General features: G+C 40.0%; 1 protein-coding gene across 2 annotated transcripts; it reads left to right on the plus strand.

The window, feature by feature from the left end:
- Positions 1-262: 262 nt before the first annotated feature.
- insig2 (insulin induced gene 2) lies at positions 263-22,953 on the plus strand. Of its 2 annotated transcripts, none has more exons than XM_041201692.1 (6): positions 263-422; positions 5,436-5,790; positions 7,909-8,033; positions 8,454-8,620; positions 19,152-19,251; positions 21,400-22,953. In XM_041201692.1, exons 2-6 carry the CDS (start codon positions 5,541-5,543, stop codon positions 21,439-21,441), a joined length of 684 nt encoding a protein of 227 aa, XP_041057626.1. In that variant the 5' UTR covers positions 263-422; positions 5,436-5,540; the 3' UTR covers positions 21,442-22,953. The 2 variants fall into 2 exon arrangements, with proteins under 2 accessions (XP_041057626.1, XP_041057627.1); XM_041201693.1 differs by lacking the exon at positions 263-422 and adding an exon at positions 438-1,068.
- Positions 22,954-27,281: the final 4,328 nt, after the last annotated feature.

A 27,281-nucleotide genomic window follows, 5' to 3' on the forward strand; every position in this document is an offset into this window, starting at 1 on the left:
TTCTCACGCGAGCCCGTTCGTATATCCGGAGCACGCACGTGTATCTGGGGCGCGCACGCAGACTGCGGCCAGACTTTGTGACGCACGCCGGGGACTCGAGCGTTTGTTTTGTTTGCAGCCGCTGCGATGTGGTTCGGCCCATAGGAGGGAGAGGTGGCGGGGGAGAGGCTGAGCGGCCTGGAGCCACTCGGTCACAACGGCTTCTTTTTCCCATCGGGGTAGGGGAGGGAGGGAGGGAGGGAGGTGGGGGGGGTGGGGGAACGCCGGATCAGAGAGCAGCGGGGCGGCTCGATTGGACCCAACACAGGTTCTGGGTGAAGTTCTTTGCAAGGAGCCGGCTGCGTGTGGCCTAGGGGTCTGCTCGGCTGGAGCCAGCAGGAGATGTTTTAGATGCTGTGAGGGTGAGGGTTCTGGGTTCGTCTGTAAGTCATTTTTAATGAAGTAAACTGTTTACTGCTTAGTTTATTATTTACACCATTAAAACTGCAGGTGACCCGATCAGGGTTAAAGTGAATGCTCCAAATTACCCTGTGTGCCTTTACCAGGTGGTCCCACTTATTAGACAGCAAATCTGCCTTTGGGGTTATTTCATCAGCACTCAGTCCCGATAGAGATAACTGCTTCATACTGTCACTGGTCAAGCCTGTATTTTAATAATCATCTGTGGTACTGGGAAATATAATGCATGTTATAGCCTGTAATACTGATCTCAAAGGCGCTGTTGACACCATATTCCGCAAGAACAGAGTCATCAGAGCAAAGATTGCAGTGCAGTTGTTGATTTATAGGAAGGTTAGCTGATGGGGCCTCCCTAGACTATCAAGAAGTAAACCTCCCAAAGTGATGGCAGACCAACCATAGCTCATAATCTAATCTAACCTGAAACTCCAGCACAGAACTGAAGGAGTGCCGCATTATCGAAAGGGCTGTAACCTTAAAATGAAGTATCAAACCAAATCTGCCTGTCCAGGTGGCATGAAGGAACCCCTGATTATATTTGAAGAGGAGTAAAGGATTTTTCTTGGGACCTGGCCAATGTTCCCCTTTCAACCAATACCCCTCCAAAAAGTAACTCTTCACTTGTCTCATTGATTGCAATTTCTTGCATGCAAAATGGCTAGTACACTTACCTCTATGATAATGACTGCAGAAGTAATTTGTTTTCTATGAGCTGCTTTGGGATGCTATTGAGAATGTGTTATTTAAATGCAAATGACTGCTTAGATGTTTTCTTTTAAATTCTTTAGGTTGATGAAACAATCAGTTTGCTGTTGTGATATAAAATAATGTAATGTAGCTGATTGATTGGTCTACTTCGGTGCCTGAACTATCCAGAATGTAGTTAAATTCTGAACAGTATAAACTAACCTCATTAAGCCCACTGTAGAACTTCAAGCAATACAACAGTTATTAAATCTCAGCCACATGGAATCAGTGACCTAGATCATGTTAGTAAAGCTCAAGCACCTTGGAAATTTCAACAAAACTATATGATTGAATTAAAGACAGGTCATGAAAGGTCATCAACCGAAAACACAGGTGGAGCCACACCTGCTGAATATTTTCTATTTCTATTTTGTTTTTGTATCAGTCCCCACTAGATAGTTAAAAACAAAAAACTGCAGATGCTGGAAATCCAAAACAAAAACAGAATTACCTGGAAAAACTCAGCAGGTCTGGCAGCATCGGCGGAGAAGAAAAGAGTTGACGTTTCAAGTCCTCATGAACTCAGAACTCCAGTTCTGCTGAAGGGTCATGAGGACTCGAAACGTCATCTCTTTTCTTCTCCGCCGATGCTGCCAGACCTGCTGAGTTTTTCCAGGTAATCCCACTACATAGTTACCATGTGGGATGGCACTTAAGATTTTGTTTTTTAAAAGATGACTGGATGGATTTTATAAATGGGATAGAGGCAGCTGTTGTAGGGAGTATTTATTTACATACTCCCAGGTAGCATTACTTTTCTGGTAACTTTAAAGTTAGAAAGTGTGCCTTGTGGATTGATACAAAGCCAAGGAGTTGTGAGAATGTGAGCTAAGTTGGTTTTATGTTGCTTGTTAGAGTTTGGCTGACTTAATTATCAAATTAAACTGGAGCTTAGTTGAAGCAGGTTCACACCAATGTAAAATGTCTGGTGTAACTTGGTTACTAAAGATAATGTAATCACCTCCTGAAATTGTATTATTTAACTGAAGTATGTTTTGCACTGTTTAGGATTGTGGCTCTCAAACATCTTTGTTCAAAGAACCCCTATTCAAATGGTTTAGTAATCATGCATCTTTTAAATTGTAATACTATATAATACTCCTAATGTGAAAGTGCTGTGTGTAAGCAGTATTTTAATAATAATTTTAAGAGAAAAGCTATTTACTTGCCGATAACAGTGAAATGGATGTGCCTGCTTCTCACCACAGAATCTGTCTACCCTTGGCAAGGGCATGGTGAAATCAGGAATATGAATAGTGTAGAAGCTCACGAACAGCAGAGCGCAGAAAAAGCACTGGGGGAACATTGTGGGAGCAGGTGGACAGCATGAGCCCAGAGAGAGGGTGGAGGGGGTGGGGTGGGAGGAGTAAATGCCTCCAGCCACCGTTCATTCAAAGAAAGCTGCCCACAAAGATCTAGCCATTTCGGTGGTGTGGATTTCCTGACATCAGTTTGAATTTGGTGCCAAGTCAAGGGAATCTCCAGGCATCCAGCAACAGTTCTGGCATCAAGCGGGAAAAGTAACCAATCCCATTGAAGTAATCTCACAAGGCAGCAAACCAGGAATTGAAATGTGTTTTTTCACACTAATTAAAATTTTACAGGGAATAAAATAAATGATTGGGACATAAAGTAGATGTTGAAATATCAAAACTTTAAAAATTCACTTTTTTACAATAATGGAGAAATTTGACATTTCTTAAATTATATTTTTCAGGACATTGAAGCTGTTTAGCAGTAATTATGAACTTATTAAGCCGTTAAAAATCCAGTTACTTCTCATTCAACCTTTTCAAGGGTTTTATAGTGAAGTTAATAAAAAGGCAAGTTCTTGTCAGTTAATTGATTTACACTGGGTTGCCTTCGGGGTGGGGGGGGTACTTCAACAGCGCACCATATGAGAATATGTAGAATCACTGATAGCAACTTCTGGATTTCTGCATTTACTGTGTATGTGCTGATTTCAGAAGTTGCTGTCTGTTTTACAGGAGCAATGATGGCAAACATTGATGGCTTGCCCCCAATACTACTGCAAAATCTGTGCCAGGAACATCAAGCAACTAAAGCTGTCATGTGGCTATTACTGCAATAGTAGCATTTTTCTGCAGTGTGATACTGGACAATATAACTAATGCAAAATTAGAAATATTATTTTGATATAAAAATGTTATTTTTTTAAAGTTGGACTAAAATTTAATTTTTGAAATTGGTTATTTCTGACTGCTATACTGAAATAATTATCCAAATATATACATTTTATCAAGGATTCTGTGAGACATCCGTGGAATAATAATATACTATTCTAAAGAACAATACAGTTACAGAAATAATGGATGTAATTTTAAAAGCTAACATTGAAAAAATAAATGTAATACTTTAATAGTACTATTAATATTTTCAACTGCTATGCAGTCTTTTGTCTTAATTACAGCACTAATGGAAATAGACATTTATTATGTTATTCTAGGAGTGATGGCATGCAAAGTAAGACTGTGGAAAGCAAACTGGTAGTGTACTTGCAAATATTTTCTTTGCAAAGTTTATTGAGGTCATATTTTGAAACTGTTTAAATATTTCATAGTTTAAAAAATCATAATTCATTTCAATGCCCCGCCATATCTGCCACCACTTAATGCTTGTGTTTGAACGCATCGGGAGAAATTGCTTGTTCTTTGAATAGTGTGGTGAGATCTTTTATGTCAACTTGAAAGGGCAAATGGGATCTCGATTTACCATTTCACCTCAGGTATAGTACCTTTGGTGCAGCACTCCGTCTACTGCACTGATGCAGAAGAGACTTACTGTATACTACATGGGCTGAGAGTGTTATAACTAAAGTGGAGAGTGGATAAACTGGAGATCTTTTCACAAGAACAGAGAAAATTATATGTTACTTGAGAAATGTATTGGCATATTGGCACAGCATTGAAGTGTAGCTGCTTAAAAGTTTAATTTTCATGTATTGGTGCCAGAACGTGAACTAAACCTGCTGACAACTTTGGGGGGAATTTTCAAATATTGAGTTTCAGGTTTGATATCAGTCTCAATTTTCTAAGGGTGAAGTAATGTTTTCTTCAAAATTTAGTATCTTAGAAAATGTAACATTCTTTAAATCAAGAATGTGTCCCTAGAAGTTGCCACTTTTTTCCTTTCCCATTCCCTGTACTATATTTACATCTCTCCAAGTTCCAGTTGACAGTTAAAATGAAGTTCTGATAATTTTGAATATGAAATTTGTGTGAGTAGAATATTTTATAGGAAAAAGATTGTTATAAAGTCTAGGACATATTTATTTGATCTTCAGATTTAAAACTTTTGATCTGGGCCCAAATCCCTGAAATCCATTGTGCTCATGAAAGAGATTGGATGAGCATGTAGAATTTGGGAAAAAGGTACCTTTGAAATAAAGACACTATATTGCAACAAATTGCATTTATGAATGAATGTAGAATTGTTCTTGAATCATTGCCGTAGATCAGTTAATTTGTCAATAGACTGAAGAGGTCATAGTATCACCTTTACAATCTAAAATCTAATCCTGCCATTTTTGAGTAGGCTGGATTCAGACTTCCTTTGGTAACAGGTAGGTATTTTGCTTATCATTGTATCGCAGGGCTCAATAACATAGTTTGAGTTGCCAATGCCACTTTGTGCTGCCGTGTGTCGGATCTGTCCACCCTGTGAAGTGTGAAACAACTAGAACCAGTGTTCCAAAAGAATTGCTGGAAGCAGTACTAGGAACAACCACAAAGAAAAATATATTTTGCACTTTGAGTCACAGTATGAGCAAAATTGCTCATTATCACATTTCACTGCTAATCTACCACCCCCTTCAATAATGCCCTCCTAAAGTTACTCTCACCGGTAACACTGTTGCTGGAAGCCCATGTTCTGTGGATGGTTTTCCAGATTTGCCACCCCCCCCACCTGCCCTCCCACCAAAATGGCAAACTCTTGATCATCACTTGGAATTGGTAGCTTGTCAGCAGAATGAAAATGTATCACAGCCATTAATATGGCTCAGCCTCTTGCTGGCAACATTGTGATCTCTGCTCATCACCTTATCAAAGCCCATTGCTTTTTTTTTCTCTAGTGCTGTACAATTTAAAAGTTAATTTGCTTGTTAAGGAGGCTACTCCATTAAGCAGAATAATCCTTGTTTTATTTAATCTATTGTAGATTACTTACTGCAGTAATTATATAGCATGTTGTGTTTCAATTCTTTTTAGGTTGCACATAGTGTATTAAAGGGTGAACATAGATCCAGCTAAATGGAACACCACTCTTAAACAGCCAACAACTGTGAAGACAGATACTCAAATACCCTAATCTCAATGGCGGAGGAGGAAAGAAACAAAACCATAGCTGTGCACATCAGACATGGCCTCTATCATTCTGCCATCACAAACCAGAATATGAACTTACTTATTCGGGGAGTGGTCCTGTTTTCTATTGGTGTGTTCTTAGCACTTGTATTGAACTTATTACAGATACAAAGAAATGTTACCCTTTTTCCTCCTGATGTGATTGCCAGCATTTTCTCTTCCGCTTGGTGGGTTCCACCATGTTGTGGCACAGCATCGGGTAAGTGATCACAACGTGTTCTGTTTTATGATATTGTATTTTAGGAAGCACCTATAGTGACGTTAACAAATATTGTGTAAGCAAATCAGTTTCACTCTAATAAAACTTATTGTACAAGGACGTGCATTTCGGCACTTTGAGCCATCACATCATATGATTATCCCCCAGAAAATTAAGGGCAAAGTAATGGAATCTATTTGTGAGCAGCTGCATTTTGAAATGCCAATTGTGTGACACCTATTGAAGCCCAGAGTACAACAATGCCAGGATTTTTTTTCCTTAACTCTTTATAAATAGCCTTCTTTTATACTGTAAACTTATAGATCTGTATAGTCTTTATTTTTACCTGCCTTTACAAGACACACCTTTACAAGGTACTGTTAATTAGTTCTGGTCAAAAGTAAAGGCTGCAAGAAAACTATTCTTGCTCTGTGCTTGTTATTGTACTCTCCTTACAACCATATGGACAGTGATTGTATGATTTAATTATTGTTAACTTGTATTTATGAAAGGTGAAATTTGTTGTGCAAATCACCCTGACCCCCATACATCTACAAACCAATGAAGTTAATTAGAAATTTGACCTACCAAAGCCCCACATAAAATTATGGGTTGTTTTTAAAAAGAAATCTTAGAAATAACAACGAGATGTGTTGAGAGAACAGAGCATTTGTATGATTGAGTGACACCACAATGCACAATGGAAGCTTCTGCTGCTTTACTTTAGCCTGATGTTTGAACACCTGCCAGTAACCATATTTAGTTGTTAGCAAGTGTTTGAAGACACTAGAATGTATCTTGCTCTGCTGCACATAAAGAAGAAATGCACATTTCATTTAAAGGTGAAGGACACTGTTAAGGTGAGAGCTATTGATCACATCTCTCCACATATGATAACATAAATGCCAAAAAAATTAAAAAAAGGTAGTTAGGTACATGTTGGTCAAAACAGTTTTTTGTCATATGGATCAATTGCAGCATTTATTTAACTGGACACCTATGTGACTTGCTGAATGATTTAAATATATTGAAACACAAATCAATTTGTAGTGTTAAAAACACTTGGTTCATTTTTGGATATTTAAATTACCAACATTCTGGGCTAATTTATTATATTATGCTAGAATATTCGTTTGACATAGACGAATGGAAAACGTTAGTTGGAATTTTTCCTGTCAGCATATTCCACCATATTTTGCCTCAATCAGTATTCTAAAATATTTTATGACAGTGATTTAGTCGTAGTATGCATGAGGTTACAATCTACTTTAAGTAATTTGTTTAAATTGTAGCTTAATGAAATTTGCAGAGCAGTAAAAGAATTTGTGATTCTATGGGAGAATTTAACCTTGATTAGAAAAACATGAAATTGTAATCCTTTTGCTGTTTAAACTGAATTATGAAGATAGAAACAGATATTTTGGGGATTTTGAAAGTTGCACAGCAGATTCACAATTCTGTGTAGATTTTTAAAATGTACTCTTTAAGAAGCTACAATGGTCTGTTAATGCAGACTGGTTCATAGAATGATAGCATTTAAGTTCTTGGTATTAGTGATGCGATTGAATGAGATGAGGGGCTTCCACAGGAAGGGAAAAGAACAAAGTAAGTCAGCCGCTAGCCTACTTTTCCAATGCTAATGCTATTAGAGCGACGTGACAGAAGTTTATCATTGGTTCATCCTCAGCAAAGAAATGGGCTGCTTGTCGATTGGATGTTGGGCATGGTACATTTCAATTGGGAGACAAAATTACAAAAATCAGCATGAAAAATCAACTTGGGTGGGAGGGGAAAAAAATGCAGAACTACCTTAATGGTAGGCAAGTTGTTTTTTTTGGCATAATTGCCTTTTTATCACGTTTGAAATCCTAAATTTGGACCAACTTTATATAATAAATTGATTGTCTGGAAAGAGTGTTCAAGAGCTTATCCACTTAACATTATTTATTTGTTATAAATTATATACTGTATTAGATTAGCTGAATTCATATTGAAACAACTGATTTTATGTGTTTTGTTTGGTCAGTGCTGTTGAACTGAAGTAACCTGATGGCCTTGTATGCAAAAGAAATGCTATTTTAAGTCTTACTAATCAATGTTGTTATTCTACTCTTGCAGCTGTGATTGGTTTGCTTTACCCCTGCATTGACAGCCATCTGGGAGAACCACACAAATTCAAAAGGGAATGGTCCAGTGTAATGCGTTGTGTGGCAGTCTTTGTCGGCATAAACCATGCCAGTGCTGTATCCTTATCTTTGTTTAACAAACCACAAAATATAGATTTTCTTTTCTTAAGTTTATCTAAGATGACTAAGAATGCAGGATATTTTTCTAAGGTTTTAGAGTCCATACATCTCAAGAAACAAATTAGAGAGTATGAATTAATTCTAAAAAATAATTACCTGCGAAGATAAGAAGTGGCTGTTCAGAAATTTGAGTTGAAGTAGAAATTCTTCAAAATGTTAATTCTACAAAATCTTACTTTACCATAAGATGGAAACATAGTTTTTGATAGAAGCTTTTATTGAGATACAAGGGAGTTAATAAACCCTCAAAACAATTTAGATTTGGGATAAATGATTTTTTTTCTTGGATATATAGTTAAGAAGAAAAATTCAGTATTAAATGTTGTCTTTGTGTCTCGAACCTTAACTCTTGCATAGAAGGTGGATTTTGCCAACAATATGCAGCTGTCCCTTACATTAGCAGCACTTTCCATTGGATTGTGGTGGACCTTTGATAGATCTCGAAGTGGCTTTGGGCTTGGAATAGGAATTGCTTTTCTTGCCACATTGGTCACTCAGCTTTTAGTCTACAATGGTGTTTACCAGTAAGTATAAATACATTTATCTGACTGGGATAGATCAGTGCTTTTCACATAAAGTTGCATTTACTGTGGGTGTCAGCTTGGTTTATTAAACATTCCTTTCATCTCTTTTGTTGAGTATTGTATAAGACTAAATTGTATATAGGCAACTGCAGTTGTTTTCATTAAAATCTATGTAAGGAGCATTTTTAGTTAATATTTTAACGCTTAGCCAAATGATTTATAAGCCATAGACGTTAGTTTACATGAGCAATTAAGAAAATATCTTTAATGAGCATGCACATGTGGTGCACGTGGGGGGCTTATTTCTAGCGACAGAAGCAGGTAGAGGTAGTGAGGCCTGTTTTGTTTTCTGGAACTTTCCAAACATTTTCCTGGAATGATTGAATCTGATGGAAGGATTGGAATATGTGTAGTAATGTACTCTTCTGAGCAGCAGCAACATAACCTTGAATTTAAATAGTGTTTTTCATGTAGGAAATGTCCCTTCCTGGTCCATAGAGGTATAAGGAAAAATTAAACACCAAACCACAGGGGGAGATAGTATAAGGGAATGCCTGAAGGCTTGGTGGGAAAGGTAGATTTCAAAAGGGGACTTAAAATCGATTTGCGGTATGGTCTGCAGAGTTTGGAAGAGCTTAAGTTTATGGTGTGGTGAACATGGAAAACCAGTAGAAAGGTCATTGGAGTAATGCAAATTGTAAGTAATGAAGGTGAATGAGCTGAGGTAGGGACAGGTGGAAGATGACAAAGTAAATGCCACAGCAATTTGACATGGAGCGTCATAGATGTCCTGCCTGATCCACTTCTTACTTAGTGGTGGTGGAGGGGAGACAACTAGACCTTTAAACAAGGAAAAGAAAGAGAGAAGTGCTAGCTTGAACTGTGGAGAAGGATATCATCTTGAATCAGCTGGGAGAGATGAGAATACAATCTTACTGTAGAATCATAGAATGGTTACAGTACAGAAGGAGGTCATTTGGCTTGTCATTACTGAACTGGCTCCCTGCAGGAGCAACTCAATTAGCTCCACTTCCCTGCCCATCCCTGTAGCCTGCAAGTTTTTTCTCTTCAGATTATTACCCAGTTGCCTTTTGAAAGCCACAATTAATTCTTATTCCACAACATTTGGTTAATGCATTCCAGATCCTAAGCACTTGCTGTGTCAAGAAAAAGTTTATCTTCATGTCACTTTAGGTTCTTCTGCCATTCACCTTAAATCGGCATCCTCTAGTTCCTGACCCTGCTGCCAATGAGAATTGTTTCTCCCTATCTACTCCAGACACCATTATGTTGAGCAGCTCTATCGAATCTCTAAGGAGAACAACACCAATCTATCCATGTGTCTGAAGTTCCTCATCCCTGTAACATTCTTGTAATTTTTTTCTGTAACCCTCTGTTATGCCTTCATATTCTTCCTAAAGTGTGGTGCCCAGAATTGAACACCATACTCATGTTGAGGCTGAACTAGAGTTTTATAAAAGTTCGCTATAACTTGCTTGCTTTTGTACCCTGTGCCCCTATTTATAAAGCTCCGTATACCATATGCCTTAATAAACACCTACTGAACCTGCTCTGCCACCTTCAATGATTTGTGTACATATACCCCCAGTCCCCTCTGCTCTTGCACCGCTTTTATTGTATCCCTTATCCTCGTTCTTCCTACCGAAATATATCACTTCACACTTCTCTGCATTAAATTTTATCTGCTTGTTCCACCAGCCTATATTCTTGTCAAGTCTATCATTAACCTCTCAGTTCACAATACACGTTTTGTGCCAACTCAAAATTTGAAATTGTGTCTTGCACACGTAAGTCATTAATACATATCAAGAAAAGCAGTGGTCCTAATACTGACCCGTGGAGAACAGCACCTGTCAGTCAGCCAGTTTTGATCCCATTGTCACTGCACTATTCTCACTTGATGATAATTAAGCTTAAGTCACAAATTAGTCTGAAATTCTGGGTCATCTCAAATATTACTCATATATCATATAACAAGAAGGGAGATGAGAGTGACTGCCCCGGACATCAAGGGAGCATTTGACTGAATGTGATTTCAATGAGCTCTAGCAAAACTGAAGTCAATGGGGAGAATTTTTCCTCTGGCAGGTGAGCTGGGAGGGAGTGGGCGGGGATGGGTGTGGAACCAATTGCTGCCCACGATTGGCTGCGCGCTGCCATTTTACGCGGGCGGGCCAATTAAGGCCTGCCCAGCATAACGTGTGACCAGTAGTGCTCAGCGCCACTTGTGCGGGCGGGGGAGGGGGAGATTCGGGCCTGCGCATGCGCACAAAAGAGAGCAGCAATCTCCCTGAGGCATGGAGCTGCCTCAGGGAGATTGAATGGATTTGAAAACTTCTAAATAAATAAAGTAAACATTTATTTAAACATGTCCCCTCATGTGACAGTGTCACATGAGCAGGGACATGTTTGTGAAGTTAGGAAAATTTATTTATTTATTTTATAAAAGCTTCAGGAAACCCACCCATGGATGAGGTTTCCTGAAAAACGCAAAGGCTGCTTGGGACCTCAGTGTTGGACGAGCAGCATTCTTAACATGTTTAATTACCTTTTTTATGGCCTTAATAGACCGTTGACAGTTCGGTGGGCGCAGAGCCGCCTCTGGTGCACGCCCATCGAACAAAATATCGAAATGACACTCGATGTCAGGATGTGCGCCTGATGTCATCTCACATCATTTTATGCACGCTGACCGGAAGGTTCAGCCCAATGGGAATCACGGGGAAAACTCTACACTGGTAGGAGGCGTACCTAGCACAGTGGAAGACAGTTGTGGTTGTTGGAAGCCAATCTGTTCAGGCACAGGACATCACTGCAGGGAAGTGATGACGAAGTGGTTTTGTCGCTGGACTAGTAATCCAGAGATCCAGGGTAATGCCCTGTTCAAATCCTGCCATGGCAGATGGGGGAATTTAAATCCAATAAAAATCTGGAATGGATGACCGTGAAACCATTGTTGATTGCTGTATTAAAAAAAATCTGGTTTACCATTGGCCTTTAGGGAAGGAAATCTGCTGACCTTACCTGGCCTGGCCTACATGTGACTCCAGACCCACAACAATGTGGTTGATTCTGAACTAGGGCAATTAGGGATGGATAATAAATGCTGGCCTGGCCAGTGACGCCGACATCCCATGATGAACTTAAAAAAAAAGTGCCCTCAGTCTAACCATCTTCAACTGCTTCATCAGTGACCTTCCCTCCATCATAAGGTCAGAGGTGGGGATGTTTGCTGATGATTGGTGCTGAACATTGTGCATTCGACTCCTTTAATACTGAAACAGTCAGTGCCCGCATACAGCAAGACGTGGATAACATCGGACCAATAAATGGCAAGGAAATTCCAGGCAATGACTATCTCCAACAAGAGAGACTCTAATCATCTCCCCATGACATTCAATGGCATTACCATTGTTAAATCACCCACTGTCAATATCCTAGGGGTTACCATTGACCAGAAACTCAACTAGACCAGCCGTATACATACTGTGGCTATAAGAGCAGGTTAGAGGCTTGGAATTCTGCCACATATAAATCATCTCCTGACTTCCTGAAACCTGTTCACTCACGACCACTACCACCTAGAAGGACAAGGGCAACAGATAAATGGGAACACCAAACCTGGAAGTTCCTCTCCAAGCCACACACCATCTCGACTTGGAACTATGTTGCTGTTCTGTCACTGTTGCTGGGTCAAAATCCTGGAGCTCCCTTCCTTAATGGACTGTGGATGTACCTACACCACATGTACAGTTGCAATTCAAGAAGGCGGCTCAACACCATCACCTCGAAGGCAATTTGGAATGGGCACAAAAAGCTGGCCTAGCCAGCGACGTCCACATCCCATGAACCAGTTTAAAAAAAACCCCAGACTTTGGTGTCATGATTTGTGGTATCACTCAGTCTGCAAAATAGAATCATGGCTTTGTACCTAAATGCTAACAGCATGTCTGTCTTTCTTTCTATCCTTTTCTTATGTTGTCTTGCTTTAAAGAACCTTTTACAGTGTTTTTTTTTTAAACTGATTTTTATTTAAAAACACACTCAGGTTTTTAAATGTTTTCAGATTTTTCTTTTGGCATCAATATATCAGGAGGAAGGGGACAGTGGGGAAGTAGAGCCGAAGAAAGGTCAATTCAGAGAAAATTGGCAAAACTACCTTTTAATGTCCCTAAACTGCTAGAACGCAAGCAACTAATTATCTGTGAAATGTAAAACATTTTCAGAGCATTGCTGAGCAATGAACTCCATTGTTACATTAACATTAAGTAATGTCCAGCTGTGGAGTAGTCACTTTTTGCCAACTTTCTGTTAACTGTATTGAATTTTGTTTAGTTATTTTAGTGGAATTTGATTGCTCACAAACTAAAGGTAATTAACAATTGTGTCCATTCTAGTTTAGCTCAAGGAAAAGACATGAGTTTATCAAAATGTTTTGAATCACAGAGATGCTATTTCTCTGGCAGTTTAAGATTAATTATTTGCATTAGCCATACTTACTGGCAGAAAATAAATTGAGAGGCCAAAAAGTTGGTGCTAGGTTTTACTTTCATGATGTGTGTGGTAAGAATATGAAGTTACAACTTGCATCCTATTGCTTTTACAGTTTTCTGCAGAAACAGTGGCTCAATAATACACTTGATTTCCAATTGATTTGTAATTAGCCAAACAGACTTTATAAAGATTATTGAGAGCCAGTAATTAAATTTGAGAGCATCATCCTTTATTTTGATAAAGAACTTGCCTCAAGTTGCCTTTCCAGAGTTTGGCACGGAAGGACAGCTCCCAGATATTGTATTATTTTACACATTGTTATTATGGAACATTGCAGCTTATCATTGCAGGTATTTCTGGCAGTTTAATTACTTCATTATCTTTAATAATGAATTAGAGAATTTGGAAGCTTTGAAGTTTTTTGACTGTAGAAGAGTAAAACTTCAAAGCTTTGGCTGCATATTTCAATAAAAATTCTGTCCATTTGGAAAAGTGTAAAAACTGGCCTTGGGCAGCAGAATGAGTAAAGGAGAGTTATGCTAATTTTTTTTTAGAAGCCCTCGCTCATTTTGCAAACAAAAAAAGCACGCATAGAAGACTGTTTTCTACTTTTTAGATGCTTTTAATTGCAGATAACAATTTAGTGCGAAATTAATGGATACAGAATCTCTCTTTTTTGCATATTTTGAAATATTTACTTCTGTCCAATTTCTTTCTTCACCCTTTTACTCATTATTATAATGGTAAAATTACAAAACTGTCCTGCATGTAGAAAATATAACTTTGATATCATTCCATAGAATATCAAAAAGTAATTTTTGTTGGAGGTTATTGCATGAGGTTCGGTGCAGTTATTAATTGTCTTTCTAAAAAGATTGCAGTTAATTTTATTGATGGGAATGAATAATTACATTGATCATATCCAGAAAGTAAGTGCCTTGCAATGAGTTGAATGGCTGGTGTAGTAAATTTTCTGTTTCTAATTTTATGACTAACAATTGTTCCATTTGGACTCCTGCATTGGTTTTGATTGCCTAAGGTGATTGGAAAGGAATTTTCCAGTGTTCTTTTTATCATTTATTTGACCTAGGTTTTTTTCTGTGTCTTTTTTTTCCCCTCCCTGGAGATTGTATGGCTGTAAGGAGTCTATAAGGAAGTGTCTCATCAAAATCTAACCATTGTGCTGTGGGGCCGGCTGATGGTCCATCAATTTTGTGTAAATTGTAAAGCGATTCAGAACCGAGCTCCTGAAAGAAGTTGAGAAATGTTGTATCTTAATTAATACGAAAGTAAAAACTTGCAGGTAGCTATTGTGCAATAGCATTGGAAAATGTTTTGCCATTGTTAAGGCCTACCAGACAATTTTCATTTGGGAGAAATTTGACAATCCACAATATAAAGTTGTCTATTCAAGGCCATGTTTACCAATACTTTTGGGGCTAAATTTTCTTGCTGGTGGTTGGGGGGGGAGGGGGGAATGCGATTGAGTCCACGCTGCCATTTTATGCAGGCGGGCCAGTTAAGGCCCGCCCAGTGTAATGTGTGACTCCCGAGGATAGTGGGAGTTGGGCAGGCAGCAGAGGGAGTGCATAAGACCTTAAGACATAGGAGCAGAAATTAGGCCATTCGGCCCATCGAGTCTGCTCCGCCATTCAATCATGGCTGATAAGTTTCTCAACCCCATTCTCCCACCTTCTTCCCGTAACCTTTGATCCCCTTACCAATCAAGAACCTATCTATCTCGGTCTTAAGTACACTCAATGACCTGGCCTCCACAGCCTTCTGTGGCAATGAATTCCTTAGATTCACCACTCTCTGGCTAAAGAAGTTTCTCCTCATCTCTGTTCTAAAAGGTCTTCCCTTTACTCTGAGGCTGTGGCCTCAGGTCCTAGTCTCTCCTACTAACGGAAACATTTTCCCTACGTCCACTCTATCCAGGCCCTGTCCGTTGGGTCCTCTTTATATGAAGCGCTGGCAGCCTTTGCAAGGCTGCTCACGGTGACAAGTGGAAGGGCTCACCAGAGGGCTTCTGGTGAGCAGGCCAGTCCGGAGGGTAGGGCAGTGGGACAAGCCAGGCTGGAGGGCAGGGTGGGAGGACCAGTGTGCCCCTCTTTTTTGGATGACTGCCTTGCTGTCCTTCTCCTCGAGGAGGAGCTGGCAGCACGGTGGGAGGTGCTGGCTGCCCAGGAAGGGGGGAGGAGGCCCCCCCCCCCCAATGACAAAACGTGCCTGGGAGGAGGCGGTGGAGGTGGTAAGCTCCTGTGACGTGGTGTGGTGCACCTGGATTCAGTGTCGCAAGCGCTTCAACGACCTATTGCTCTTGGCAGTGTGAGTACCATGTTGGCATTGGCCACTTAACCCAGCAGGTGACTGCATTGAATCATTGACTGCATTTGTCCTTTGCTGGGTGGGCCAGCAAATATTGCCCATGCTGAAGTCAGCCTGAGAAGGTGATGAAGAGATGTGTTTTGTCTCTGCTGCATGTGTTACACTGAGTCCCACATGACTGGTTTGGGGTCACCCTCCCAAGTGGGGCCAACACAGGCTCCACGGGCCAGAGGACGGCTGCCAAGGTCATGAAGGCCAACAGGACAGCAGAGTCAGCAGGCTGTCTCAGATGCCACTCTGAGTGATGGGGCAGCACCCGGAAACGAAAACATAAAGCACCTTAGGCACACCATGGGTTTTTCACTGGTGCTTTTGTGTTGGCCTGAGATGAGGTCCTCATGATTTGTTTTGATTTGTAACACTATTGTATTTTTTTTGGAATCAGTTGGTTCGCTTGACATATTAAATCCAGATATGTCACCATGGCTGAGGGTGCCTCTTTTGTTCTGCATTTGTATGGTTTCCAAAACTGTAATGATTGCTTTGTTGGACATTCAGCTTTATTAACAAGGCCCTTAGTGATTGTTCCTAACCTGACAGATTTTGCACTTGGGTGTCAAATATCGAGCCTACAACCCAGGCTTGTCCTGGTGGTCCGTCAGTGGTGTGCTAGTTCATTGGATTAAAGCCACCTGGGTATCCCTGCCTCCCTGGAGTGTGCCCAGGTCAGCGTCTACCCCCTCAGGATTTCCGTGTGCATGCTCATTCTTGGACTCTCTCCTGGACTCATTGTGTGCGTCTTCATTGTCCACTGTGTCCCCCCTTTCCAGGGCAAGATTGTGGAGAGCGCAGCACGTAACCACTTTAACCGAGACACGATCTGGGGGGTACTCGGCATCGGAAGAGCATCTTGAGAAGACCGATGGCTTTCTCCACCACAGCCCTTGTGGAGGCGTGGCTCCTATTGTCCCGCTGCTCAGCTTCTGTTCTTGGATGATGGAGAGGCGACATGAGCCACCTTCTGAGGGGATAGTCCTTGTCACCCAGCAACCATCCATTCAGCCGGGCTGGAGCACTGAAGAGCCCTGGTACCTGGGAGTGTCTTGAGGATGTAGGTGTCACGGGAGCTGCCTGGGTACCTTGCACAGACTTGTAGAATCAGCATACTGTGATCACACATTATTTGCACGTTCATGCAATGGAAGCCCTTCCTGTTGATGAAGGCACCAGGTTCACCTGCTGGCGCTTTGGTAGCCACATGTGTGCAGTCTATTGCACTCTGGACGCGGGGGAAGCCAGAAATCGTCGCAAAGCCTCTGGTTTGCTGTGTCTGGCTTGTCTGGTCCCAACGGTAGTGGATGATGGTCAATGCACACCTGAATTCAGCGTCTGTAACCTGCTTGACATAAGTGTGGACAGCTGTTTGGGAGACATCGCAAAGATCACCCACCAAGCCCTGGAAGGAGCCAAAGGCATAGAAATTGAGGGCAACTGTGAGCTTTAGAGCCACTGGCATGGGGTGTCGACCCATACAGTGGAGATCTCAGGCCCTATCGTCTGACAGATATAGTTGACTGTCTCCCTTGCGAGACAGACCCTCCTTCAGCACTGCACCTCAGACATATTGAGGTAGCTGCTTTGCCACCTGTAAACCCTGGCAACAGGATAGTGGCGTCTTCTGCCTTGGACTACTTTTGGCCCTGTGCTTCCTTGTGCCTGTGCCTGTCCTCCCAAAGGTGGCTCCCCTGGAGGCTGAATGTGTACTCCTGGCCTCCTCCCCCTTCTAGCCCTTCCTTCCCCCTCAGAGGAGCTGCCTCCAGTGGACAGTTCTGCTCCTGTTTCCAGGCTAAGGGAAGGCTTCCTGAAACCTGCCAGAAAAGATTACTCATTGCAGAGTGCTGACCTGAAGGTTGAGTCCAGAAAAAACAGCTGGTATGTGTTTTGAGGTACTGCAGATCACACAGGCAAGTTTCAAAAACTTTCAAAAATAAATGCTTGACTGTGCACCCTCGCGACCCCAATGAGCCCTCTTATCCTGCCCGTGGATGAGGTTAATACAAATGTGTCCTACCCGCCTGTCTGTTGTACCCATGCACCGACCTGAAGATTGCACGGGCACCGAAAAATCAGCGTTGATTGGTGAGTCAAGGGCCTTAAGTGGCCTGTTAATTAATGGTGGGTGCGCATCGTACATCACCGAGCACCCGCCCAGCGAAATATCGCAATGGCGCACGGTGACGTTGGGACGCTTGCCTGATGTCACTGCATGTCAGTTTACGCACGGACCCCGCCCCCGCACGCCAACGGGAAAATTCTGCCCCTGAAGATAGTGTGCCATTTAAAAACCCAGTTCTGCCTCATTCCATAAGGTGTAACTTTTTCAAGATAGAGATGTAAGTTTTCGTCAAGTCATGTTTTCAGTGAAGATCGTGGATGGTGGGAACCTTCACAGTGCACCCTGTGGAGGAGAGTAGGCCTACTTACAGCAATCTATACATATCCATATTATTGTGCACATAAGCAGACTCCTGAAGTTGCTGTCAGTTTTAGTGGTATAATGTTGGTGAGTGCTGAGAGCCTCACTGTCAATATCACAGCAAAACCTGGGTCGTATGTTTGTTGCATATGAATTTATCAATGCCATATCTGTTAACTTGCGTTTTTGGGGCATTAGTTTCTCAGTGTGGACGGGTATATATTATTTTGATTGGTGCCTTGTTTGCCAATCAGAAAACAAAAGACAGAAGAAATATCTTGAATTTTTTTTTCCCCCAATCTATTGAGTAAAAGAGAAACCGGGGAGCCACTTTGAGTTCTTGAGGGAGGCAGCGGAGCAGAAAAAAATGGAAGTGTCTTGTAAATTCGAAACAAGTCCCCAAGAAATCAGTGAACAAAGAAAATTTAGTGTTGTTGCTCTGATTAAAACAAATTCAGTCTGTACAACCAGGGATTACATTTATAATTTGTAGGATCAATATGAAATGAAACCAAAATCCAAGATTAAAAATCAGAAAATAAATTTGTAGAAAAGATAAAAATCTGAAGTTAAATAATTTCTAAATTCTTAGGGCATTAAGATGTCCTACTGAGATAATTACAGGAATGGGTAAAGAGCACTTTTACAAAGAAATGGAAAAATGAAAGAAAGTCAGAAAATAAATGAGTTAAGTAGATAAATTCCCATACCATTAAATCTGAGAACTGCTGCATTTATTTGATTCGGATGCACAGTAATTCTTCACGATTGGATGAAAATTTTCTTAATTTACGAAGCAAACACCAAATAATTGAAATAGTTTTCTTTGGTTTTAAAACCGCAGAATTTCCTGCACTGTGTATTTTTAGATGCACCCACAAGAATTGTTATGTATTTCAGTGGTTTCATATGTAAATGTTATGTTTATTTTTAACTGTCAGCATAGCTTGAATTCAGTGTGAAGTCAATATGGAATACTTTCTCAGGTTTAACTCACTTGGTTGAAAGTTGCTGTTCTTTGTACATATAGGTTTGTATTAGATTCAGACTTAGTCTCAATTTCAAACTTAGTAATTTATAAAGAGCAGAAACCGTTAGTGCACCATTTAATGCATTGTAATGCATTTTATTTCATGTTACATTAGAGTTTTGAGTTAATTGGATACCTGTATACTGGGAAACTAATTTTATCTAATACACCTTGTTTTACAGATATACATCTCCAGATTTCCTTTACGTTCGATCTTGGTTACCTTGTATATTTTTTGCTGGTGGAATAACAATGGGAAATATAGGACGTCAGTTAGCAATGGTAAGTAAACAGGCATGCCCTTTATATATGTTGATTTCTTTTCAGTGGATATTTGTTGATAACCTCTCCATCCTTCCCAAGTTCCCAGATAAAAAATATTTATAAAATTTGGTCTTCAATCATTTTAAAGACAGAATATATTTATGGTTCTGTTTTTTTTTTCTGAAAATGAAATTTGTGCAGTAGAAATCTCAGAAAAATATTTTATGTTGCTTAATAAATTAATTTTCATCTTTGCACCTGAAAATGTTTTATTTGCTGCTGTTTGTGTAATCTTTCTGCCTTTCCTTTATAATTGAAATGAAGTTGATGAATTTGCATAGCCACTATAACAGCCCCATCCCAGGCAGCTAGAATACTTGTGTATCCCACAGGCAGTCTGTAGAATAGTATGAATCTTAAGTATAACTACCAAGAATAGTAAAGAGTTTTTTACCCTTAAGTGTTAGCTTTTTTCATCAATCTGGACTTTGTTGTATGGTAGTATTTACATTATCAGTGTAAGCCAAAGCACTTCACAGCCAATGGAATACTTTTAAAGTGTGCTCACTAGTAGGTAGGCAAGCACATAAATCAATTTGCACAATTTTCAATTAGATGTTAATTGTTGTTGTATATACATCTGATCAAGCTAGTTTTGGCTATCCAGAGCAAAGATTCATTGGCATAACGCCACAGGCCATTACTTGCACAGATTATGCAGGTTTCTTCATTGATAGCATGGGTGAAAACCACAAAGGCCATGGAGATACTAGCCCATGGTATTGCCTGTGGCCGGGGAATCAATGTAGTCTGTGCAACATCACTTCAGGTAAGCTCACCCCACCCCCACCCCCGCCGGTGACACATTTAAAATGATCTCACTTCAAGGGGGTTTATACGTTAGAATTCCTTTTCCTCCCCACAACCACTACCACCACTAGAATAGTGGACACCTGGAATCCCAACAAAAGGTATGAATTGAAATGAAATTGGATCCCTGGATAGACATCTGTTGACTGAGATGGTCAATATAGAAACATAGGAACAGCAGTAGACAATCCAGTCTCTCGAGCCAGTTCTGCATTCATTTAGATCATGGCTGATCTGCACTTCAACCCCGTTTATTCACCTTTGCTCCACATCCCCTTAATACCTTTATCTAACAAAAGTCTATTGGGCTTCAGCTTGAATATTTGAATTGATCTTTTGCAGGAGTGCGTTCCAGACTTAGTACTTGTACACCAGACACTAAAACCTAGTGCAGATGGAGGCTTAACTCCTATTACTCCCAGTTGTTCCCCATTTAAAAAAAAAATTCTGATCTGGCTTCTTCAGGTCCAAAATGGATAATCTCACACTTTTTCTTACATTGGACTGCGTCTGTATAGTTTGCCCACAGACTGTCAATGACACATTGCAATTTCCTGCACACAACCACATTTGGCCTTCTAATTTAGTGTCATGTTAAGTAAACTTGGATAAAGGAATTCTCAATTCTTTCATCTAAGTCACTCACACTATTGGTGAAAAACTGAAAACTCAGTACAGATCCCTGGGGCTAAAGACTTGCCGCATCATATGGAGCATGAATCCCTAAAGGAGTGAGGGGATTGGGTAGTGTATTTAAGAGTTTCTAGCAGATCCGATTTCAAAATGGAAATTTAAGAAAACAAATGCCATGCATTTCTGCACTTTTTGTTAATTTTTGTAATTGGGTTATTTAGATAGAGGTTCTTCAGGAAGTTAAATGAGTAGAGTCCACAATAGGATAAGTTGTAGATTCTATGGAAGGGATTGCTCAAATGTGCCAATTTGCTTTTACGTAAAAACAGAACATGCTGGAAATACTAAGCAGGTCAGACAGCATCTGTGGAGGGAGGTAGAGTTAGTGTTTCAGGTTGGTATCCCTTCATCAGAACTCTGTTTCTCACCACAGATGCTGCCTAACCTGCTGACTATTTCCAGCGTTTCCTGTTTTTATTTCAGATTCTCAGCACCTGCAGTATTTTGCTTTTGCATTAATTTTCTTGTTTTATGCTTTAATATTTCAATTTAATTTATGACTGAGTTTACATGTGAAGAAACAACAGTGTTTGTAATTAACATTCTTCAAGTGTCCTACAATCTATGAACCATGATCTCTTTATATTTTCTTTCTGATTGCAGTATGAGTGTAAAGTTATTCCAGAGAAGCCTCACCAAGATTGAAGCACTATTGTGGAAATTTGAAGATTTCAATTAGACAATTTGAAATAAGGATGAAATGCCAAATGAATGTAAAAAGCTGTAAATAAGGTATCCAGCTGTAAAATTGCAGTAACTGCAGTTTTTCTTTTCACTCTGGTACATGAAATGCAATCTGTGATTGCTCATGGTATAAAATGTCCTGTTAGAGCATTATTGTGTTGTGAATACACTTACAAGACCATACATCTATATGCAACTCTAGATCCCATCTTAGTATATGGAGAACATTTATTTTATTCCCAGGGAAAGATTTTGGAACATACGAGCAGGTGTGTGGTGCCAAACAGGTATATAATTTCATTGCTCTGTTAGTTTTAATCTGGATGAGTAAAAGTTTCAGATTTTATACTTCATTTAAAATGGTCATTGGACAGTATCCTGCAATTATTTAGCTTGCTCAATTTTTGAATACCTTAAAATTGCAATTGTGCTTTTTTTCCCTCAAGTATCGGCTTGCATGTGTGTATTTATAAACCTTTAAAGTTCAGAAGGTTCAACAATAGTTGAATGAAGTGCAAGATTAGTGTTTCTGATTTTTAGAATATATTTTATATAAGGGCAATATTTTATGGTGCTGCCTTAACAGGGAACGTAACATCTGAACTTTTGGCTCATCCCCATTTTTAGAACCCTGCTTGTAGCAATAGAAATAGGATGTTTGCAGATGCATGAAGCTGCTTCTACCAACATATATCTGCACAAGCGTGTAATATTATTGAAACAATATACTATCGATTGATACTTCAAAACATTGCGAGCTCTGATCACCTATTGTAGTGGGATTTGGACATCCTCATACCTAGACCGATTTGTGTTTTCAGCTGACTCCTGAAAAGTTTAAGAATGCGTACTACTGTACTTGTTTTGTTTAGAATATAAGATTTTATGTCGTAGCAAGGACTTCTTGCATAGCAGCCAAATGTTAAATTTTAAAAAACTGCATCTTCAAGAAATTTGTGCAGAAAATGATAATTCAAATTGTTCTTATTTATCAATTTTGGGGTTATCTTTCATGGAACTTCAGTCCTTTCCAAACAAAGTGGGGTAAAATCATTTGGCTTTGTAAGTATTTTAGTCTAATTTATTCTGATTAAATATATACTGAATGTTCAATAAAATGTATATTCTGGTAATGCTGACTGCTTCAGTCCTGTGGGAAAAAACTACATATTTTATTTTTAAAAGAAAGTCTTCTAGTTGCACAATGCACCTCTTGATGGCTTTTAATGGTGGTTGACAGTGTTTATACAAAATTAAGGTCAAGAGACACAATTCCAGGAGAAAAGCTTTCTAATTGTATGAGATTGTGGAAGGAGTTCAAACATGCTTGGGATTGTTTTATATTTGCTATGTAAATTATACCCCTACATAAAATCACTCTTCATTGGTACATTTAACCTGCGCTGTTACAATTACCAACATTTGAAATAGAAATTGATATGATTTCAGGTTAGTAATAAAATCACTATTACATTTGTTGTACATTTATTTGTTTTAACTTGGGATCAAATAGCTCACTACAAAATTCTGTAGTGTGCTTTCTTATGCTCATTTAAGGTCTGCAGCTGTTCAAGAGAGTTAATTTTAATAGTCCTTTGATAGCATAGAACTTGAGTATTGCTAAAGAAGAGACTTTTTCGTTGAAGCTTTTGGTCTTGCACTCATCAAGACAATTGTAAGAATACCAATATCATGGGAAACCACAAATTTATACTGTATGAAAAGAGAGTGCTGATTGGTAGAGGCGTTGCCATGGACAAGCACCAGTTAATGGTGACTGACAGTTAACTACCAAGCATTGTTTGAAATTTAAACCAGGCAGCTTGACTCTGGCCAAGGCCATTGCTCTGAGGAATGAACCAGTGGATGGCCATCACATTTTGTTTAGCTGAAACAGGTGCATATTCTTTCTGTCTGCAAAGAACAGGGCCCTGTGTATTAATATATGTAGCTTCCAGTGCATGCAAATGTGCCACACCACGAGGGACTGGCAGATTGTATCAAACAGCATGTCCCTTCTGTTGTTTGTAATGGGCAAGGTGCCAACCAGCCCACGAGTGTAAAACTCAAAACACTCTGTCCACCATTAGATGTCATTCTGTGATTGCACAATATTTGCTAAATAATCCTCAGTGTGCTAAGATTTACGCCGACGACCAATTTAATATTATCAGTCAGGCTCGCAGTGTGGCACATTTGTGTGTACCAGAAGTTACATATATTAATGAACAGGATCCTGTTCTTTGCAGTCAGAAAGAACATTGCGCCTGTTTCAGCTAAACAGCATAAGTGATAGCCATTTGCTGCTTCATTCCTCAGGGCAATGGCTCGACAAATCAGAGTTGTATTGAAGTAGTGTTTGAAGTAGTATTGGCATACATTACAGATACTGTCCTACCTTAATGTTTGATTTCATTAATAATGATTTAAATTTCAAACAATGCTTGGTAGTTAACCGTCACCATTAACTGGTGCATTCTCTGGCAACCTCTCTACTAATCAGAGTCTACTTGCCAACCAGTCAGCACTCTTCTCACACAGTATATAGTTGTTGCTTCCTGTGGGATTCTTCCCATGGTGGTATTGTGATTGTTCTGATGTGTGCAAGACAAAAAACTTTGACAAAATGTCTTTTTTTAAGTAATGCTAGAGTTAATTTTAACAAGTTATGCCCATCGTCCAAGATTTTGCTAGTGAAGCACTGAGCTTTACAATGTGCTATTTAACATGTAATTGTTTATGATTGCCAGAAGTTTATTCCATCAAATGAAGTAGAATAAGTATAGTGTACAAATTTTGAAGCATTTTGTATGTATTTTGGTTCTGAGTGAAATATTGACCATTAAATGCTTCGTTGTGTAATAGATTTTTAAATCTTAGTTTACCAGTATGCAAAAAGAGATAGGGATTCTTTAATAGCCATAATGTAGTATCACAGTGGTTATGGAAATTGTGGGGAACTCTGTTATCACATAAAAAAAAGGCTGTCATATTTTTCACAATAAAAGTTTATACTGTGTCAGTGTAGAGTTTTTTCTTTTGAAGTAGTATTGGCTTTAATTACAGATACTGTCCTACCTTAATGTTCGATTTCATTAATAATGCTGGTGATTGAACATTAATCTTTGTACCATCTCCATTCATTATCAGACTTTCCTTTTACCTCCATACCATCAAGTCTACCAGTGTTTTTTTAGTTCTATATAAATTTTCTCTTTCTGGCAGCACTAATCCATGCTGAGGTACAATTAGCAGGCTTCCAGGGCCTTCCCCAAAATGCCATTCTTGCAATTTCCAATCATGAATGAAATGCCCGACTGTATTTTTCCCCCTTTTTAGCTGATTCACAATGAGACAACCTGTGTTCCTATTGCTTTCCTCTGAGATCAACAAAATCTGCAAAGACCAGGAATTGGACCTGGGGGTGAAATTTCCCCAACTTAGTCCCTGGCTGTAGGGCCAGACCAAAGAGCTGCTCTGATAAGGAAGGAGGCCTTGTTCCAGGAGGATGCAGATGTCAGCAGTGACCTGCTGTCAGACTTATGAGCCTCCAGAAGTTGATATGTTGAGAGAGAACTGATCCAATGCTCATAGATGCTGTGGAGGGACATGCAACTGAGGAGAAGGCAGATGGTGCTGCTGCTGGTGTTGTTTCTGCTGCTGTTTGGTGGTGATGCTGTTTCTTTTTCCTTCAGCAGAGGTGCAAGGAGAGTCTGCACTGCTCCCGTGCTGCGGTGAAGGCTGGCAACGGGGAAGTGCAGGTGAAGTGCCTTCCAAAAATTTGACAGTTAACTGTCAAGTAGGGACAGCATTCTCTCAAAGAGGTACTTTCAACAGCAGCCTCTCACCTGGCCATGGCTGGAGCACTCTAATTTCACTGAAATTTGGTGAGTTGTTGACAGACCAGGAATTGGATAATTTGGCTGTTTAAGTCCAAAATTGAGGCAAAACAGTACTTGATTGGCTTTTTAAGATCTTAATTGATTTCTTGGTGACAAATCAAAGGGACTGTCCCACCGCTCTCAGAACTCACCTCAGTGAAACACAGAAGAGAGGGGAATGACTGCCAGATCTCACTCCTTGCATGCACCAAACCCACCTCCTTGAGAAAATTCCACCCAGGGTCTTTTCTGTTCTTTGGAGCTTCTCAAAACCGTGACAAAAAATAAGGAGCAGAAAAGCGGCTGATTTAAATACTTTTTCTCTGGTCCTATGATGAATTTAGTATGTCCAGAAATTATTCACAAGAAAAGTTATTTGTCCATGTGTAGTAAATTTTTTGTTTGAACTAGTGAAAAAAGATTTTACGTTTATACGGTGGCTTTCACAAACCTTCAGCCAATGCATTACAAACAGATTGGGCAGAATTTTAACTGCTAAAGTGGGGGAGGGGTGGCATGTTTGGGGGGATGGGGGTGGTTGCTTAAAGCCCTGACATAATCCTGCCTATTTTCTGGTTTAATCCATGTACATTTGCAAGCAAACTGGAATTCCCCATGGAGTTGTCGGGTAAATTATTACAATAGTACTGTAAAACTGTCATAAAAGTACTGCTCCAGAACTAGCTGAGCCCCTAGACAACCTGTTCCGGTGCAACTACTCAGCGATGTGGGAAATTGCCCATGTATGACCTATCCACAAAAAGCAGGACAAATCCAACCCGACCAATTACACCCTCACTGGCTACTCTTGATCATCAGCAAATTGATCGGTGCAACTGTCGTTGACAGTGCTATCAAGCGACATTTAACTCCATAATAACCTTGCTGATGCTCAACTTTAGTTCTGCCAGGGCCACTCCTGACCCCATTACAGCCTTGGTCCAACCAAGGACAAAAAAACAACTGGTGAGGTGAGTGACTGTCCTTGACATTAAGGCAACATTTGACCAAGTATGGCACCAAGGAGCCCTATGACAAACTGGAGTCAATGGAATAATGGGGAAAACTATCCACTGGATGGAGTAATACTGAGCACAAAGGAAATGGTTGTGGTCATTGGAGGTCAATTAACCAGTCCCAGAATATCACTACAAGTTCCTTCGGGTACTTCCTAGGTCCAACCATCTTCAGCTGCTATATCAGTGACCTTCCCTCTGTTATAAGGTTAGAAGTGGAGATGTTGGCACCCCATCCACCATTTTCAACATTCATTCCCTCTACCACCGACACAGTGGCAGCAGTATGTACCATCTACAAGATGCACTGCAGCAACTCATCAAGTCTTCAACAGCATCCAAACCTGCGATATCTACCACTTCAAAGGACAAGGATAGCAGAGGCATTGGAGCACCACTGTCTGCAAGTTCCCCTCCAAGCCACACACCACCATCCCAACTTGGAGCTATATTGCTGTTCCTTCACTGTCCCTGAGTCAAAACTCTGGATCACCCCAACAGCAGTGGATATACCTTAATGGACTGCAGTGATTTGTGAAAGCAGCTCACCACCTTCCCAAGAGCAATTAGGCCACAAATGCTGGCTTTGCCAGTGATGCTTGCATCCCATGAAAGAACATAGGAACATGGGAAATAGAAGTAGGAGTAGGCTATTTGGCATGTTGAGCCTGCTCCACTATTCAAACAGATCATGGCTGATCATCTACCTCTAAGTAATTTTTCTCTATGGTCTCCATATCCCTTGATACAAATTAATAGCAGAAATAGGCCCCTCGCACCTGCTCTGCCATTCAATGAGCTAATGGCTGATGTCACCTCAACCCCACATTCCTGCCTACCCCCAATAACCTTTCACTTCATTGTTAATCAAGGATCTATCCGCCTTAAAAACATTCAAAGACTG

Source organism: Carcharodon carcharias, chromosome 12 (assembly GCF_017639515.1).
Source record: "Carcharodon carcharias isolate sCarCar2 chromosome 12, sCarCar2.pri, whole genome shotgun sequence".
Classification (NCBI taxonomy): Eukaryota; Metazoa; Chordata; class Chondrichthyes; order Lamniformes; family Lamnidae; genus Carcharodon; species Carcharodon carcharias.